This window comes from Cyclopterus lumpus, chromosome 23 (assembly GCF_009769545.1).
Source record: "Cyclopterus lumpus isolate fCycLum1 chromosome 23, fCycLum1.pri, whole genome shotgun sequence".
Lineage (NCBI taxonomy): Eukaryota > Metazoa > Chordata > Actinopteri > Perciformes > Cyclopteridae > Cyclopterus > Cyclopterus lumpus.
The window spans coordinates 9510481-9529979 of NC_046988.1; the positions used below are offsets into that span (position 1 = coordinate 9510481).

Here is a 19499-nt window from a genome sequence, read left to right on the forward strand (position 1 = left end):
TATGGATAAACTGATCGAAATACAGTTTTAACTGCAACACAGACATATACAACTTTACATTATGACAACCTGCGCTATTAATAGGTTTCTAAAGGTTTTCATATATTGTCATTAAAACTGGTTACATTCCCCTTTCCAGGAAACTTCCTGGAAAATTAAAGACTTACCTAAATGTAATTTGTCTTTTAGTTTGACAGTTTAGTCCGAGTGGATAGTTGTTGTTTTTTGGCAATGTTTTCAAAAGACTGGAATCTTATAAATATGTTAATTTGGCAAAATGGGTCTCTTAAAGACATTTGGAGGGTATTAGTGGATGATGACATATGGAGGTAACTGAACTTAAAAATACTAAACAAGTAAAATATTTAAAATCAACCCAATACAAAAGGTAGGACAAATAAATCAACCATTCCAAATTGACAGGGTGGCATCTTTAATCAATGTAATGTTGACAATATAGCAAGTTATGCTAGTTAAAATATCAGTTGTCTTGGGAGAGAATTTGGGACAACCAACATATACATATGCGTGAAACCACAACAACAACAGAAAGAAAAAGAAAAAAATAGAATTCACAAACAGTTTTTCATCCATAACAAACAAGACATTCACACACACAAACAGAAGCTATACGCTTGACAGTCACACTGCCAGTTCAGTCTAGCAGGTTTGGATATTCTTCCATTTGTACAAAAAAACCCAGTGTTTTTGACAGATAAAGATAATGACATTACCATCCAATGTGGTCGTCTTCCTAACCGGCCTCTCAGCTTCCATTCAAACTAGTTCTTGTAAGTACGAGTGAGAAGTCAGTATGGCCACATCAGATGTAAATAAAGAGATTTACTGGCTTTTTTGTCTCCTTTGTAATACAAAATAAGAGTTCTGAGGTAAGAACCGAGACGGTATCAAAATAGTAAAATCAGAGTTGTACTAAAATGCACCCCGTAATTGGAAATAAAATAACTATTTGTTGTGTGGTTACTCCAGAAATGGATAACAAATTATATGACAAACGGCGACAGTAAACAATTAAGTGTAACATTGTCATTTAGTGACATTGTTGCAGCACACGACTAGCTGTGTTGTTGACCAGCTTGTCTATCCGGGCGGGTCGGTCTGTGCCAAAGGAGAGAAGCGGGCCACCTGCCCTCTGCGCAGCCTGAAAAACTCAGTGGAATATCTAGTTTCTAGTCTTAAACAATGCGTTTCCTGTGATGTCACCAGATCCCAGCCGCTTCACTCTGAGAGGCTAAAACACACCATCAAACCGGAGTGAGACCCCACCGAGATGCTCTGAATGGGAAGACGATCAACTCCAAAAAGGCATCATCCCGTTTATACCTGGGCAATAAATCCAAACATCCCCAGGCACAGCGAGCTTCACCTGTTTGTCACAACTCTGGGTCTCCTTTCAGAATAAAAGGCTGGCAAAGTAAAAGGAAGTGTTCTCTATTCCCCCTATCAACAAGTATATGTGCATAAAGGAATACTACACAATGCTTTAAAAAAAAAGAAGAGGAAAATCTCAGCACACACAAATACAACCACACAGATCCAAGCACACATACAGCAGAACCAACATTTAACATACATTTCAGGAGTCACATATTCTTTCATAAACACATAGTTAGATCATCTTCATTCCAATGAAAACAATGTCTGTGATGTATTTTTTTTTCTTCTTTTTTTAATGTATCTTCACATCAACTCTTGGTCTTATACAGCATAGACTGGTTTCCAGAGCATTCGTCATCGTGAAGACCCAATACAATCCATTTTCACAAATGCTGGAGCAATACACGTATGAAAACAGCTCTGAAACTCAAAAAAACATAAACAAAATCCCTCCACATGGGCAGACTGCGTGGCATGACTGGACCTTCAGGATGTGAATGCTCTGTGGCCAACATAATGGCAAGTAGATGATCAGTAATGTACCTTCAGAGATGCACCCACAATATTTTATTTGGCAGGGTAACGGTACAAAATATTCAGGTAGTACTTGGTAAATGTTGGCCGTGTATCATTTGGGCCCTAACATCTGATCAAAAACCAGAACATTGGGGGAAATTAATTCTTTCATCCTCCACAATTACAGTTTAAGTGTTCAGGATCTTCTGCTTCCAAGTAAAAGCAACATCTTAGCTTCTATAAGTCAATGTTATCAGTGCACTGTCATATACTATGATCATCATTTTATCCTTCACATAAGAGACAAAGCTAAGTAGATTCAGAAATGTAGTATTTCTTTTTTTTTTTTTTTTTAACAGTTCTGTACATAATACAGGAGGCGCAGTCAGTGGTGTGGGGGCGTGGCTCTCTATCATGGTCTCTCTCACTTCGACTCACCATGTGTTCACTCCGCATGCGGCCGGCAGCGGCTCACTCACAATCATTCACATTCTAACATTACAATAAGTCTCGCCTGTCAGCATTTGGGGGCAGTGGCACATGGGAGTGAACGCACGGTTTATCTTCATATTCGCAACTCCTATCCCTCTACACATGTCTGTCGTATCTGTCGCTTACTGTGCCTTTCAAAACACTTTCTTTACACTCACCTCACTCACACACACACACTCATGGGGAGTTCGCCTTTAAATCAGTGGTATGCGAGTTTCCACTCTGTTGGAGAACCATCAACAGCGATTTGGAATTTGACTCTGAAGATTCATGGATTTTAAGGGATTCTCAGGTTTTTAGGAACACTTCGGGGGATTCTCAAGCTTTGGAAGTGGGATCTATTAGCAGTGCACGCCACCTCCTGTTTTCTGAGGTGTGCGTCAGAGGCTAAAAATGTGAAGGGTTGAGGGGAGCGGGTTTGTTTTGGGGTTGGGGCGGGTGGTGAGGGTTTAGTAGTGCTGCAATCAGTGCACTACTTCAATCTCACTCTCTATGAGCCGAGCATTGTCTCTGACTTCGTCAAATGTGTACGTCTTCACAATCTTCCCGTTCTGAAAGACTGTGTGCAGCAGGTCCTGGAGGTGAATAGAAAAACAAGTTGGCGAAGGGGGGGAAGGAGAGGAAGAGCAAAAGGAGGGGGAAACAGAAGATGTGAAAGTGAGAAAAAAAGCAGTGTTGGCAAAATTTATTTATTTGCTTTAAGAGTAGAAAACATTGATGTGCACAAAAGTGTCTGTGTGCAACTGTAGGTATTGAACTCACCACGCCATACTCCTCCAGGTCGCCCTTGCCCTCCTCCAGGGTGACAAAGTCACCACTCGGCGTCCGGTGCAGAGACAGGCGACCTTTCTTTGACCTCTTGTTGGGGTCCGCCACTGGGTCCTTGAACACATTCACCTTTTCAAGCCGAACAGGAAAGAAAACACTTTAAGCGGAGAGAATTTCACATCATAGGTTTCAGCAAAGTCTCATTTCAAGGGAAAACAACACTTAAAGCCAACATATTATTGTAGCGTGAACACACAACACTCAGGAATGACAAGGTACTCCTTTTTTCTTGTAAGTTTGAAAAAGGCAAACTTAAGCGAAATTTGTTTTATTCTTATAATCTTTTTTTATAACCCTTTTTTTGTTACTCAATCTTTAATTACAACAACGGTTACAAAATGGTCAATGAAACTACAATAACTACATTCTACCGTATCAGTACTCACCCCCAGTCCGTTAGTGACCACGTAGCTACATTTGAAGGAGCAGTTGAGCAGATCTCTGGTCAGTTTTTGCAGAAGAGCCCCTCCGGACCCGAAAGAAATGTTCTCAATGGACCACTTGTGTTGCTTCATGCCCTCAACTATCTGTGGGAAAGCACATGCAGGAACATTATGCGAGAGACGCAACCTATTGTTATCCTTGCACATTGCATCAATAGGTAACGCGTGTCTCTACCTCTTGCAGTGTGTTGATATCAACTCCGTCTCCTTGTATGACTCTGATGTAAGGAGGGAGAACCTTAAAACCTTTGGAGTTCTCCACTGGTTGAAACTTCTTACCCAGGATCTCCAAAACCTGACGGAAGGAAAATAAAAGAGGGAGGTGGTACAGAGACGGGGGCGTTAGCTTACCGGCTTGTTTTAGGATTCTAGTCGAAAGGCAAGCTGTCCACGTGACCGCACCTTCAGGACTGTATCAAGAGGGTTTCCTGAGTCTGGTCGCACAACCAGCGGGGCATTGGCACTGCGCGTCACGATCAGCGACCGAAGGTCTTCTCCCCAGATCTTCTCACAGGCGTTGTAGATGTCGTAGCTGTCGCTGACGATGGATACTGGCACGTTGGGAAACTGCTTGATGATGTGCTCAAATGCATCTTTTTCATGATCCTTCCCCCACGCTGTGATAGTGCTGCAGAGAGAACAGCAGATGCATCCTTATTTCTTTGCGTACATTAATCTTTCTTCCGTTTGGTTGATCAAAAGTTTTAAACAGAATTCACACACAACTTCTTCAGCAAGAAACAATAATGCGAGAAATTTAGATCTTTTTGGAAGAAAAAAAAAGAAGAAAAAAAAGAAAGGAAAAGCACATTAAAAAAGGTAAAACTGACGACAACGACAGTCACTGGGCTTTCTCCAAAGTCTAATACCACAAATCATCCAGAAGAGGGCAGTGCACTCAATGTTTTAGTCTTCGATGAAACCAGAGCTGGGCCAAATTGGTCGGTTGTAGCTACCTTAGATACCAGAAGAATTATTATACTTTTTTTGTTTTTAAAAAGGCATGGATATATTTACACAAACTTTACCAGTTAAAACTGGCAATGAAGAAGTTTCTGTAATATGTGCTGAGGTTATGAAATATCTGGTATTACAACAGAAGTGCCTACAACTTTTTGTTGTTGTGTTTTTTTAAGTAGCTTCTATTTAAAACCTTTTTGTAAATCTTAGCTGTTAATTTACATTTCTGTACACCAATTAGTAAAATTATTTTACTTCTCTTCACAGGTCATTTCTAACACATTGAACATTCACAGTAAACAATGGAGAATAACCAACGTTTGTAATGAATCAAAGTGGAATTTCACTGTGACTCCTCCCTCCGGCGCAGAAACCAAACTGACTTTAGGAGGGGGCCATTACATAATGGTTACCACAGCAACCTCTGTCACCGTCCCACAATGCACTGGTGCAAGGAAGAAGGGTGCACTGGAGCAGCAGTAACTACCCTGGTGGCAAGGAAGAAGCAACTGTGTGCATGGGAGCGAAAGAGAGAACGTGTGTGTGTGTGTGTGTGTGTGTGTGTGTGTGTGTGTGTGTGTGTGTGCGAGCAGGATAAATGGATCAGAGCCATAAAACAACACCAGAGACACGTGAGAGGCAAGTGCGTCAGGGCAGCAACCAAACAAAACCTTCACCTCCAGCCAATCACAGCCCTGCTAACAAAGTGAGAGATGAACCAGATCATTAGTGTGAGGGTGATCAAACTCTAATCACGGAAGCAAATTAACACCAAACTCAAATGATGAGAACTTTTCTAATTCCATCAACAGCTTTGGCAGATAAACCGCAGTTATTTATTAAGTGTTTCTAATTTGAAAATAAATGTAGCTTGTGGGTGAAAAGGTTTGCTCCCGGACCTGGCTCTTAGTCAGAATGTGGCCTCTCACTAGAGATGAGTAGAGCCGAGACGTGCCTACTGTACCCCTGTGCTTTCTGGGAATATGCAAATATGCTGAGTCATTGGTATTGTTCACAGGAATTTAGCAACCTCCAGAGGCTAGATGTTCTGCATAAAAGAACCTTGCATGTCCCTTAAAAGAGGTGTTGAGCAGTCAGTCACCCATGATAACTTGGATACATTTTTTATATTACAGGTTTAATAATTTAAGTGAGTGTTGAACTATTGCCCTGCATCACAGTGGAAAGGGCAGGAAACACTGAGAAACACCCCATCTCTAAGCAGGGACCAGGCTTCAATGAGCAACCTGAAATGAAAAGTGTGTACCGGTATGTGTCTACCTGTGCTCTGCAGCAGGCACTGAGAAGCCTGGCACAGGGTCCTTGGTGCCGTAGTACTTCTTAATGACTCCGATGCCGGCAACCGTGTCTGTGCCCTTGAAGTTGACCAGATGGGCGGAGGCCCCAATGCCTGCAGTCTGCAAATAGGAGGGGGATGGTGGAAATAAAGGGGAAAGATGTCCCATTACAAATTGCATGTCATTTTGTGTGTTATGGTTGAAAGGTCCGGATGAAGTGAGTAAGTAGACCATGAGTTGGGACTGTTTTGTCAAACTACGGTTTCCAAGGTTGGGAATTCACTTTCAAGTTTAGCATTCCATTTGTAAAAAAGGAGGCTTTCCACCATTGTAAAAGTAAGCATGTAACTTCACCTCAACAATATCTACTGTATTGGATATATAGGTATACCTCTTGTGAAGAGACGCCCCTGTAGCCAAAGTCATGTAGTTTATATGCGAGACCCTCCAAGTTCCCGGAGGTCTCCATGAGGTACTTGGCGAGGATCTTCTTCTGCTCCCTGGAGTTGGTCGCCACAGTGATGGGGTACCAGACCTGAACCAGAATGGTCTGATGGAGGGAAGAAGAGGTGTTGTTTTACAGGGTGTCACAACATTTTACTTCAACGGTTAATTTCTTCTAATTTCCCACGTGTACCTTGTTTTCAAAGCCTATTCAAACAAGAATGTCAACGATAACGTTGAGTCCAAGTCAAACCAAAACAGCAAAACTTGTTTTTACAGCATTGAACTGACCAAAGAATTTTCAGTCCAATAATCCTGCTTTCCCAGTATTCAACTGGCATTAAAACCCAAAACCAACAGGCTCAGAGTAATCAAAGGGGGCTGCTCAATCACAAAAGGGAGAAATACATTCCTCGATGTCTCATGTCAACTCCGGACCAGAGTCACAGATTTCAATGTCCAAACAAGTGGCTTATCTGTACTCACCACCACGACCTGGGACATTTCATGAATACACACGTTCTACTATCATAAGTGTACAATAAGTTTGTGTGCCTGCATGTACACACATATACATATACACACATATATATATATATATATATATATATATATATATATATATATATATATATATATATATATATATATATATGTATATGTATATACACATATATATATATATATATATATATATATATATATATATGTATACATATATATGTATACACATAAATATATATATATATATATATATATATATATATATATATATATATATATATATATATATATATACACACACACATATACATATATATATATATAAATAAAATATATAAATCAGGGTGGATTACATGTTACATCACTACCATGCATTTCCGGGAAAAAAGAAAATCGATCTAATATGGTGAACACCGGATCACACTACAACATGAAGCTGATACACTATGTAATTGCGTAAGAGTGTTTGCAACATTTTATGACTTATATGGAACTGGTAAATCATAGCTAAGTACACGTGTCAAACCAGAGAGCAAGCACAACAAACATTTCTGCACACTGGATGTACAGCCGTCCTTCCTCCTACACAGTGACACATTTCTGCACTCTTCCAGCTCTAATTCCTCACTTGACTTTGCCTTCTTTTTACCCTATAACCCTGAGCAATCACATGCAATCTCAGACTAATCATAATATAAACCATAATATGGACTCATGTGACCACCAGAGCAAGGCTAACGACACACACACAGACGCACACGCACAACTTCTCGGTCAGCGTCCCAGAACAAAATGGAGGGAGATAAGGAAGGAAAGGGGGGAGGGTGTGTGTGTGTGTGTGTGTGTGTGTGTGTGTGTGTGTGTGTGTGTGTGTGTGTGTGTGTGTGTGTGTGTGTGTGTGTGTGTGTGTGTGTGTGTGTGTTGTGACTGTGCTCTTGGCTGTGGGTGACCTATTCCCCTTTCATTGGTGTTCGTGTCATTATAGTTGAGCGTATGTGTATCAAGTTTTAGATCCAAATCTAGTCAACAATCAGGAAACACTGTGCTGGAAAAATCTGCTGAGATACAGATTCATATCTTAAGACAAATGTTCCTTTGTACAATATTTTAAAAGCTTTTTTTTTTCCTTCTTTTTTTTGCATTAATGGATCAAAACAAAGGCAGCTCATTGTTTTTCTGTTTTATGATCTTCCGGGTAATTGCGGCATTCGCTCAGTTGTGCCGGAGGTCAAACGCTGTATTTATGATTGGTGCTGACGCGGTGAAGAAGAGTGAAGAGAGCATCAGTCGAGGAGAGCCGTTAGCGAGAGACGGAAAAAAGATATTGCTCGTGGTAAACGAATTTAGTTATGCCGAGTTACTGAGGACAGTCTGTTCATGCAGCATTAAGTTCACGAGATCTTCTTCATCTCAGGGAGGACTCACACAGTGCATGAGCTCAATGTAATACATGCAGCACTTTGGAGGCCGAGCTAGACACCAGACAGAGGCATCAGAGCCCAAAAATCCATTTCACTTCCAGGCTACTTTCACCTAAAAAACAAAAACCCACAAACCCGTAACGTTAGTGTGTTTTAAACAGACAATCACAGGGGCTTATGTTCACTGATGTCACCTGATAACTCGACCACCCCCACATTATGAACGTGATGATGAAAGGCATAGTTTGTCTTTTCAGGAAATATGCTTATTTGCTTCCCTGGCGAGGATAAGATGAGAAAATGAAGGCCACTCTTGTGCCTGTACAGTTCATACAAAAAGTTTTGGAAACAAAAAGACAAACTGGGATCTGATGCATTACGAGTCATGCTTTTGACTGCACCGAAGCAGCCACTGTATTAATACAAAAAGAAAGATGGCTTGAAACTCATAGCCCCCAGTGTAAAAAAAAAAAAAATGTATTTAGTTGACACCAAACAATGATTTGCGTTTTACCTTGTTCTTTTCCACCAACCAGTACGAATGACTTTTCTACAGTTACAGTACATCGCTGAGCCGTGATTAAACAATAAGCCACGACAGGGCTTGTAATTCTGGGAGATTTAAGGAGAGATAAGAGGCGTCGTTCGTGGTGCTGCAAAGCCAAATAGTTAATAGCTTTTTATAAAACTGTTAACTCTCCATTGTAATAAAAAGGGCATAAATGGTGCTACTATATTTCGCAATCAATAATCAACCTAAAGCTAGCCATTAAAACTTACTGATGTGCCTAGAAAAGTAGCTGTCATAGCAATACGAGTAGCACATTAAAATCTAAAGCCTTATGGGAGGCCAAAGTTAATCCAGAGCTGAAGATGAAGTCAATTTTGAAGCAGCCAAGGCCACAATATGCTCACTTTTATTCCTGTGTGGTTCCAGCTACAAAAACACTCGCCACAATGCAACCAAGAGCATCTTTTAGTTAGACCCTCCCCTCTCCCCCAGCCTGATGCAAACTAATTGAATAATACACTTGTATCATGTCAGCACCCACATGAATTGACCCGCCATCCATTCTGGGCCCAGAGGATAAACAAAGCACACCTACCTCCACCCAGTTGGTGAGCCAGTAGCATTCAGGGTCGGTGCTCTCCACTGTGAACAGAACATTGCCTCGAGGAATGACACTCCCCTCTGGCACTGCCTTGATTTCAATAGGCAGGTGTCCATTGTATTTCTGAAAACACACATACACAAATATCCCACTCAGAATTGGATTCACACTGCAGCAGCTTTTTTCTCCTTGGCTTGTACAGGCTGTGTGACCTGAAAGATGGAGAGGGACACTGGTCTGGAGGCAATGCAGTGTCTGGTGAGATTTGACCTTGAAAAAGCAGTGAGATTTTACACATACAGAATTAGCATTTACATAACTAGTCTGAAGTAAATAAGTGTTGCCTTTTTACACTGAATAACGTGGGCAATGGATGAAAACAAACAACCTGTATCTACAAGTAGCAGAGCACAGTGTATATACAGGTATGCATAACACTGCCAAAAGTAAACATGTGTATGCTTGGTGTGTGCCTTGTGTGTGTGTGTAGTTTATAAAGTGGATGATCAACATGAAATAAGTAATTTGCGAAAAACAGGACTTCCAGCTTGAGAGCTCATTCAGCAATGTGGTAAGAGATGGCAAAGGGAAAACTGATATAAAGAAAATAAGAGTTTATTAAATACGTCAGTGAAAAGGCGCTGTGCTCTCTCCAAGGTGCTGAAACAGCAGCTCTCAATAACCGGAACTATTGTATGCACATTTTCTTGGATATACAGTAGAACATGACTGCGATTAATTTGTAGCTGCTATCTCCTCTAATGGAAAACCACAGCACCAAATGTGATTTCAGATATTTCCAATTTTAGAATGAAGGCTTTCATTACACATCAAGAAAATGTTTAAAAATAGACTTTGCTACTGTAGAATGTGACCCTTATGACTTATCAGAAGCTTGCTTCTATTACCGTATTTGTGTATATTAGGGACCCATTGCGTGTCCTAAGCGCATCTGTACACGTAGAGACAGATCTCTCATGTTCTGGCACCTGTGAGTATCTAAACCCATTTTCTGAAAATGGTCTCTAACCTCAAGGAATCTTCTCAAAAATATACATAGAAATAGTTTTGTACAACTGCTAAGTATCGCCTTGAAAAGAAGTTCTTTCAAAATACCTCCAAAATGTAAGTCCACCCCTTCTCGTTGAAAACATCATCCTGGAAGTGTTCTCTGTATACCTCCTTCGCCTCCTGGATCTTCTCTGGGGTCACTACCTTTCCTAGAGGGGATAAAAGGAAAAGAAAAAAGGAGCACACAAAGTTACTGCTTCCATTAAAGTAAAGCGCATGACCTCCTGTAAAGCCACAAATTGTAAGCGTTTATGGTTTGTACACTTGAGATTTTGTGTGATTTAAAACAAACAAGATATACTGTGTAAATCTGTGAGCTTTAAAGCTGCTGGTAGGCAGATTCTGTTACCCTTTGGTCGGAGCCAGGCTTGCTGGCTCCATCTTTGTTTTCTTGTCATACTTTTTACATTTGACACCCTGTTTCCAAAACCTCAGTAACACTGCTTGCTGAAAGGCCTGACAACCTGTAATCTCAGGACAAAAGCAGTTTTTAGTTTTTACTGAAATACTATCCATTTTGGGAGGATGACTGAACCATTAAAACTCCCGATAGTGAGTTTTAATGGTTTAAACCTAACACAGGCGAGTGCCTGCTTTGACTAGGACTCATCCTTTATCCAAGAAAATTGCATTCACGTTTCCCGCTGCAACTCTCCCTAAACGAAAGTAGAGTCGGAAAAAAGATTAAAAAGACTTATGACGCACACTTATGGTTTTATAAGCTTGGGATCAAGGATGCATCTCTAATAGTTGGGCTAATCACTGAGTGCTGACGGACGCTCGCCGCAGACAGCTGGTCTTTCTCCCTCATACGGGGAAGGAGCAGCTGTGCTTTTGTCTTCTCTCTCCCTCTGCTTTGGCCCTGGCTCCCTTTCTCCCCCGCACCTCTGCTACCGCACCATGAAATCCTCTTAAGAGACAGGAGGGAGATGCATTCTTTCTTTCTTTCGACTCCCTCTCTTTCCGCCTCTCTCGTTCTCTCTCATGCCCCTCAGGATCACACTGACGAACTCAAACATTCACCTTTACAAACTTGAGTTAATTGGAGCATAGAAGTTGAATGCATTATACGTTGCCTCATTTCAGCCTCTTCTCACTTACTTGTGTTCTTCTTCTTAACCTGCTGGCTTTGTGTTATTCTCGGCACAGTCTAATCAATGCACATTGTAACCTTCTGTTTGGGTTTTTTTACGTCAGTAAAAAGGACTATCGCTGCTGGCCACAATAAAAAAGAAGAATCAGCTGCCCTGCTAAAGCCTCCTTAAGTAATGCAGTGAATCTTGAGCCCGCTCCAAGCATGCAGTTCTGCAGCTGACCCTGCAAGACTATGACCTTGTACTGGAGGGGGAGGGCAAAAAGATGAAATGCTCCAACGGGGAACAATAACACATCACTGGTCAGCTCCCACAGAATGTTGGCGAAAGCATTATGTGTACAGTTGACTTCAATAAATGAAATGCCTTGGTTATGTTACCCATATTTAAATCAGTTAAGTTGACTTGGAACATATTTGTATCAACACAAACAGGAAGAAGTGGTAACAGAGGTGGAGGCTTCATAGGACAAAAGTCATCAAGCCTGGCAGTGGTTGAAGCTCCTCCTGGTTTTGAGGTGTCATGCCGAAGGGAACTTTTAATTCATTGCGCACACAATTCAAAACATGGGCCACTTGAGCGGCACATTTCAAGTCCAAGTCAGGACTTACCTTTTAGGTATTTGTTGAGGATGTACTGTAAGCCGTAGAAGACGGTCTTGTCATATTTGACTTTTCTGTTTTTGGTGGGATCGGTCCTCCTCTCGCGGCACTCGAAGTAGGAGTACACTTTACTCGTGTTGGGGGGGTACTGTTTGTAATGCGTTACCTGTGGGGACGGAGCAAACATGAGACATAAAATGATTTAGATGAATACTGACAGAACAACATGGGAACCCCCCCCACACACACACACACACGATAGGATACCATGTGAAGATTTATAAGGACACTCTTTTAAAATGTCGACGTCTCAAAACAAGTGTAAAAGTGCTGTCAATAGATCAACGCTGCCTGAAACCCAAACAACAAACACAACTTTGAGCACCATCGCAAATGAGCAACATTGTTTCTCTTACAGATTGTTTTTTTTACCCTTCCTACACACATATGCATGTGTGCAAGATTAAGTTACTCCCTGGACTAATATGCAAATTTGAGTCAGGTCTTGCGAAGTCTCGGCATAGCGAAACAGTCATTTGGAAGTTTCACAACGTATCGTGTAAAATACTGGATTGACCCGCCTTTCAGAGGAACAAAACCTTTTATAGAAACACCTCAAAGATTGCAAACATTCCAGTTTAACAATAGACCCATCAATCAATCTTGTGTTACACCAACAGATACACACACGCTCTCCATTATTATATATTAATCAGAAAACAACTATTTCAGTCCTGCGTGAGTTTCCAGTGATCTTCTTATCTACACTAAACGGACTGATACCTGAAATATGGATAGCCAAAATCAAATGTGTGGGATCACGTACTGCGTGAGACGTGTCCAGGCATGTTTCTCACACTCACTAAACTGTTTTAGAGGAACTATATCTTTAAGATACAAACGCGCACAAAAAAACTTTATATTTGCTTTCAGGCTGATCTGCTTTCAATATCCAGACAAAATGTGGGATTAAAACGTTTAATGGCGATACATTTACAACCGCAGGAGTCCAGACGTCAAGGGTTCAATCTTTCTACGTTATAAGCTGCACTCACTGAATATCAATGGTAGAAGGCTGCAGGTCTAGCGGTTGCCTTCAGGGAATCTTCTCGTCAAAGTTCTTAACTTAAGTCGTTTTAAGCTGAAATGACGAATATAAAAAAAAACTAAACTTATCTTTAAAGGATTTATTCTTGCAAGAAGAGGCTCAGTTGCACAGAGCCACAACGATTCTGTGGAAGTGAGCGCTGAAGATTGAATATCACAGCGTTATAAAAGACAGTTTACAGAGGTGGGGGCTGTTATTGGAATATTCTGCTTTGGCATTTACAGAGTACTTATCAGCGTTGTCACAAGACATATAGATACATAAATGTATCCTGCGAGGAGGGCGTGGTCAGACACACATTCTAATAGGTGTGACATTTAAGCACATGTCCTTTATTCATAAAAAAGGGACTTGCATATTATTTAGGCATTTTGTATGCGTAAAAAGGAGGTCATCACGGGCTTGTCCTATCTTTGAATACAACCTAGTTGTAAATACATCAAGTTTATGCCACAGATATAAAGCTATGTAAATGGTCTAGCACAATGAGCATTATGCATGATGGGGTACAAAGCAACCCCTCGCTCCTCACAGTTTGGGAAGAGGAGAAGACATAAATGTCAATGACCTACTCAGTTTCTTTTACCCTTGTCTCTGTCCTTTCCTCTGGGCTATCGAGGACTCAAAATAGAGTCACACCACATGACACTAGGCCTGGCCACGTGTGTGTGTACACATTCACTGGTCCAGATGCCAACGTATACACACAAACAATTTTCACAAAACATGGAACAGTCTAGTTTGCAAAGCACAGACACTAGGCAGACCTCTTTGTGAATTATCTAATGCTGTTATTCACTTATTAACCAACGTAGTAGTATAATGACATGTAATAAAATGGAAACTGAGAGATTATAAATCATACAGATGATGTAGCCTCTGTGATATCAGAGTTATGCCTAAGGAGATCTGGCTTGTTTCAACATGACAATGGCAAATCAAGACCAGCCATTAAAGCTGGACAAATCAATATGAATTATAATATCAATGGGTAAAATATATATGCAATCTGAAGAAAGTTGTTTGGTGACAAACTCTGCAGGTCCCTTCGGCTCCTTTTGGCATTCTTAACCTTTTACGACCAGCAACGTTGGACTGTAAATTAGAAACACCTGCAATGCTGCTATGATAAGACAACTGAGAGAAAATTAATCTGCAACTACTTTGACAATTGAATAATTGTGATGGTATATTTTAAAGCAGAAATGCCAAACGTTGTGTCGGTTCCAGCCTCTTAAATTTGAGGATCTCATACTTTTCTTTACTGATGGTTAACAGAATATCTTTGTATTGTTGGCAGGAAAAAAATAATTTGAAGACGCCATCTTGGGGATGTGGTAAACTGCAACAAGCATTTTTCACAAATTTCAGGCATTTTATGGACAAAACGATTAATCGAGAAAAGAATTACCAGCAGCCTAATCAATAATGAAAATCATCAAAAGATTAATCATCTAATTTTCTTTTTTTTAAATTTATTTCCCTGTTAGGATTTAATGCCATGTCTAGATGAGATAGCGGCTGAGGCCCTTTTTTGAAGGATAAGTGTTTGGAAACAAAATGTCCTAATCCGACCACCAGAAGGGATGTTTCTCAGGTGCTTTGACAGTCTCCAAACAGAACAACATCTGAAGGATGCAGCAGCTGTTAGTGTGGAATAATGTTTAATGGGCCATTACCTGCTCTATGAAGATGTTTTCCCACAAAATGCTTTAACACTTACCTACTTACTCACTCGCTGTAATTCTCTGGGGATTTTAGAGAATGTCACGTGACATAAATGTGGACTAATGCCAACAACTTGTCTTGCTGTTTTCCTCAACAGCGATGCAGGAACAGCGATGCAGGAACAGCGATGCAGGAACAACGATACGCTCCACTGTGCGACTCCCCTGTAGTGTGTTCATCTTCACATCAACAATAAACTTGTGCATGTGTATGCGTGCGTTTCCTGACAATAGGCAAGCTTTGCTTTGGAGCCAAAACACAAAAACACTTTCTCTCCCTCTCTACAAATGGTATCGCACAGTCATGCACAAACAACATACTGTATACAATGAGTCCCTTTCAGAGAAAACAACAAGGCACACCCAAACACAGGTGTTGTGAAATTGGCACATGATGGGAACTCAGGTACTCAGACAGCTGGCCCTAGATGACTGATTGGTAGGCGTACTGTTTAGTTTTACTTCAGCCTGGTATGAAAACAAAGGCGCTCGTCCCCTGGATTAAACGGAACAGGACATTTGATCATTTAGCTGCTTCTCTCGAGTCTTTAATTATCTTGACACGACCAGAAACAAAGGTTTTTTTCCAGCAATGTTCTGCTTTAGATTAGTGTCTTTCCTTAAGTGCTATGAAAGCCATTGAAGGATAAAGAAAGCGATGCTGGACCTTCCCAATTTCTTTAAAGGAAAAATGACATGTTTTGATAAATCATTGTGCTTTAAATTGCTTTTGGTAGTAAGATTGTGACTGACAACTCCAGAAGGAGTTAACGGTTAAGTCCCGTTTCCTAGGCCAACTTATCAAGACTAATCAGCAACCTTGAAATTCTTTCTACAATGGAGATACGCTTTGAACATATCTGAGAAATCATGAAAATTAAACCAAAACGGGACATTTCCAAGAAATGGAAACCAAAAGTGTAAGTGCACCTTGGAAACTAAGGAAATATCCTGGAATTAAAGTGACAAAAATATGTATTACCATTCTAATCGCAACACTACTCACCGACACTATGAATCTAAGAGCTACATCTTTGTAAACAAAAAAAAGTCTAATTATATCTTAATTGTGCAAGAAGATCTTAGGGGAAAGCAATACCTCCATTACATAATAAAGCAACGGTCTTAAATGATAAACCTCGGAAAAGACCTCTGACCAAAACCTCACACATTTTGTGAGCCTGGCTGAGAATCAAAAAGAGTGCATTACAGGTTCATTCAAATATAATGGTTCATTATTAGATATATATATATTATAGAAAAGAAAGCATCCTTCTAACTGTAACAATGCACATTGTAATAACAATGTTTTAATGGGGGCTTTACAATTATAAATCAACCCATCATTCCATGCAGTTAAGTGACCTCATTCTGAACCTTTTTTTGTCGTAATATATGATCATTGCTCGTGTTGCGTCCTTCAAACTCAACCTCTGCTGTCGTCCCCAACTCCTTCATTGTTGCCCTTCTGTCCCATCAACACCATCGCCGATTACTATCGCGTGACTGCTGTACATGGCAACTGGCCTGGCAACGTTCCCGGCAACCACTTGCTACGTGCGATTTCTGCAAGTGCATTTATTCCCAGCTTTCCATTGTCGGTGAGCATTGTCTCATTGTACTTAACCGCCACCCAATATGTCCCAGCGATGCTTTGAAAGCCTGCAGTCGACTGTTAAAATATCGTCTCAAAGGCACCAGGCGTCTCAAGAATCACAAGACGTTTAACTCCATTAACCCCCGCTAGCTAACGGTGTCACGGGAGGCTAAATAAACCCTAAGTGACGTGCACGCCGACTCTCTGACTTTCTCTCTGAAGGTTTTGAATACCCGAAAGTCAGAGATTTACATGTTGCCTACCATTACGCCTGATTGGGCTCTTGAATGATATGTAGTTCACCGGGCTATTCGCCCAGCACTTGCTAGCAAGCCGCTAATATTAATTAATATTAAATATATGTATATATCAATCCCTTTACGCTCACTGTGAGCGCAGGGGCTAGCTAACACAGCTAACTTCATACCACTACGAGCAGCAAAGCCGATGGCGAACTGCAACAACCAACGATTTTATATAACGTTAGCTAAACGTTGAGCAACGTTAGCTTAAAGGGGGAGGGGGCTTTTTGAATTTGGTACCCTGACTCTGCTGAACCAGCCCTCTCCTCTTCCTCCTCCGGCCTGCTGTGAGCCGACGGAGACCGGCCACAGAGAGCAGTTTGACGGCCTTGGGACTGGTGATGAAACCACCTTGACTTAATACGTTTTCCTCCATCAGCCGCTCCTCTCCCCCCACCCCCGGCCTCCCCCCGTCTGAAACCTACATGAGTGTGGTGACGTTACCTTGTATGAATCGGTCGCTAACAGTATGTTGAAGTCGGCGTCTCTGTGCTCCATCTTTACACCCGTTGGTTTTGAGTCAGTCGCAGCTGTCAGTGTGTTGCGTGCGTCGCTGCCGAGGACTCCAGCCTGGTAGTGGAGCTGTGTTGGGGGAAGGAGGAGAAAGGGAAGGACGAGCTGAGGGAAGGGGCGGGCGGACTGTGACGTCACAAAAGGTCCGGCCCCCCCCTCGGCGATATTCGGTTATACTCGGCCAGCCCAGCCAACCCAGTTTAACCAAAGACTGTCTCTACTTAAGATGACCACTCTACCATGAAAGCGAGCCATCCAAGGGTCAATAAGATTGTTTTTATATATCATCCCACCATAAAAAAAAAAATACACTTAATTAAAGTAATCATTCTTCAATATATGATTATGCTCGACTGTGTGCCACCAGATTGGATTTTGAACAGAGAACATAACATCAGCCAAGTACCTAATAAACAAAGTTAACGCCTTAGGGGGCCTGTTATGGCACCTTTGGATATGATTTACTTTTCCCAGCAACAGATGCAAAAAAATGTAGTCTGTTTAGAACACTGTGAGAAAGTAGAGCGAGAATTGGAGTCATTCTCATGTGCAGTTTTCACACTCAGCTTAAGGGGGCAGTATTGGTCATCAAATGCTGTACAATATGATATAATATAAACCTCATTGGGGTGTAGCTAACTCGAGTCCCTTGAGGTATCTTTCCTGCTCATGTTATTGATTTGTATAATATCTATGTGTTTTAATCATTCGAGGAGAAAATACACTGACATTGGCTCTTTTTTTTTTAGAGCTGGTCTACATATAAAATTGATACGTTTGGCGATAACGAGCTTTGCACCTTAAACCATACAACTTACCACACACTTTCCAGACTTAAATAGTAATGCTCAAACCGTCGGGCTTCCAGTGAATTACACAAAGCACCAGTAGGTCACCCGTCGGGCTGACAGCAACCATTGTGACACCAATGTGAAGTATGAGTCCCGCACTCACTTAGCGGGACGGTGAGAAATTCCATCCCGCTGGACCGACGGTTTCCTCGGCCTGTGGCAGCGAATCTCCCGACTGTGAAGGGCGGAGCTAACTGCGTAACATCTTCATATTTCTGCTTGTCAACAAAAAAAAAAGAAGAAGAATACGGGGGTTTTTTTTAGACAAGAAGGAAACGTCGGTAATTCATGTGAACATATGCGTACAGTGTTGCAGCTGCTTTCAGTCGTGCACGTGCCCAAAGTTGACATGTAGTTTCGGTCACATGATGCCAAGCCTGAACAGACACCGTGCCAGCTGCCAGGTACCGCCGCCGCCTCTTCTCAAGGAAACGAACTCACTCCGGAGCTGACAAGAGGTGTAAACATGCTCACATTAAAGCCACATTTTGACCTGCAAAGAGATGTGGCGGCTGGTCTCTTCAGGAAGGAGGCCTCGGTGTGCAGGGTGGCAGGTGAGGCGTTCAGGGGTCCACGGTCAGCTCGCCGCTTTTTTTCGGTGTCAAGCTGTAATACTGTCAATATTGTAATGATTGTATTGCTTTGACCAATGGGCAGCTAACAATGCTAGCTGTCAGGTTTAAGTTAAATCTGTGACAGTTGGTTCAGAGTCTAGAGTGAATCTAACTGTGTTGAAAATTAGAGCAAATTGTGCGAAACTGCATAATATGCCATCCTATGTAAATATCTCGGTGAAAATCTATCAGTTATGTCCTATAGTTTTAACTCCAAAAGTAGAACAATCTGAATCACTAAGTAGATAAATAATATGATGTAAATACCAGTAGATGGCGCTATTTCCTTTCTAAATACTTTGTTAAGAGAGCAAGTAAATTCAAGTATATATTTCGTCGTGACGTAAAACGTTGCAATGATGGAGCAACATTCAAAATTAAAAGAAAAAAGCTATATAAAATATAATGTATTTCATGAATATACTGAAATATCTGAAGTTGCATGAGTCCAGCACCTACCAGCCGATATTCATTTGGAGAAAGTTTAATATGATTTTAATGGAATACAGATTATTTCATTTCCAGTGTATTCAATCTCAGTACCGGTTACTCGTTAAAATAAATAAGACGAAAAATAAATACTATAAAATACTGTTACTAAGCA

At 41.1% G+C, this 19499-nt stretch overlaps 2 protein-coding genes across 4 annotated transcripts in view; one reads left to right on the forward strand and one right to left on the reverse strand.

The window, feature by feature from the left end:
- Nucleotides 1-416: 416 nt before the first annotated feature.
- nampt1 (nicotinamide phosphoribosyltransferase 1) lies at nucleotides 417-18582 on the reverse strand. 2 transcript variants are annotated; one of them, XM_034526413.1, is made up of 12 exons: nucleotides 18249-18582; nucleotides 17362-17499; nucleotides 12193-12349; nucleotides 10533-10636; nucleotides 9411-9539; nucleotides 6327-6485; nucleotides 5919-6055; nucleotides 4080-4305; nucleotides 3853-3972; nucleotides 3621-3761; nucleotides 3169-3303; nucleotides 417-2981 (listed from the first exon to the last, which is right to left on the reverse strand). In XM_034526413.1, the coding sequence occupies exons 2-12, from the start codon at nucleotides 17413-17415 to the stop codon at nucleotides 2871-2873; spliced, it is 1473 nt and encodes a 490-aa protein (XP_034382304.1). In that variant the 5' UTR covers nucleotides 17416-17499; nucleotides 18249-18582; the 3' UTR covers nucleotides 417-2870. The 2 variants fall into 2 exon arrangements, with proteins under 2 accessions (XP_034382304.1, XP_034382305.1); XM_034526414.1 differs by having other exon boundaries at nucleotides 18385-18491.
- gsap (gamma-secretase activating protein) overlaps nucleotides 18409-19499 on the forward strand; it is a 28666-nt gene continuing 27575 nt past the window's right edge. Inside the window, exon 1 of one of the 2 annotated variants that reach the window (XM_034526411.1) lies at nucleotides 18409-18835. In XM_034526411.1, the coding sequence (XP_034382302.1) occupies nucleotides 18748-18835 (88 nt within the window). In that variant the 5' untranslated portion in view covers nucleotides 18409-18747. The remainder of the gene's footprint in view (nucleotides 18836-19499) is intronic. The other variant, XM_034526410.1, reaches the window with a different exon arrangement.

What these genes read in the sequence shown, in the direction of transcription:
- nampt1 (XM_034526413.1), bottom strand. Translation starts at nt 17,415, where the DNA reads ATGGAGCACAGAGACGCCGACTTCAACATACTGTTAGCGACCGATTCA. An exon ending in GGGGCGTCTCTTCACAAGAG is followed by an intron (nt 6,056 to 6,326) that starts GTATACCTATAT and finishes TCCTATTTGCAG; the next exon opens with ACTGCAGGCATTGGGGCCTC. An exon ending in ACCTGGAGGAGTATGGCGTG is followed by an intron (nt 2,982 to 3,168) that starts GTGAGTTCAATA and finishes ATTCACCTCCAG; the next exon opens with GACCTGCTGCACACAGTCTT.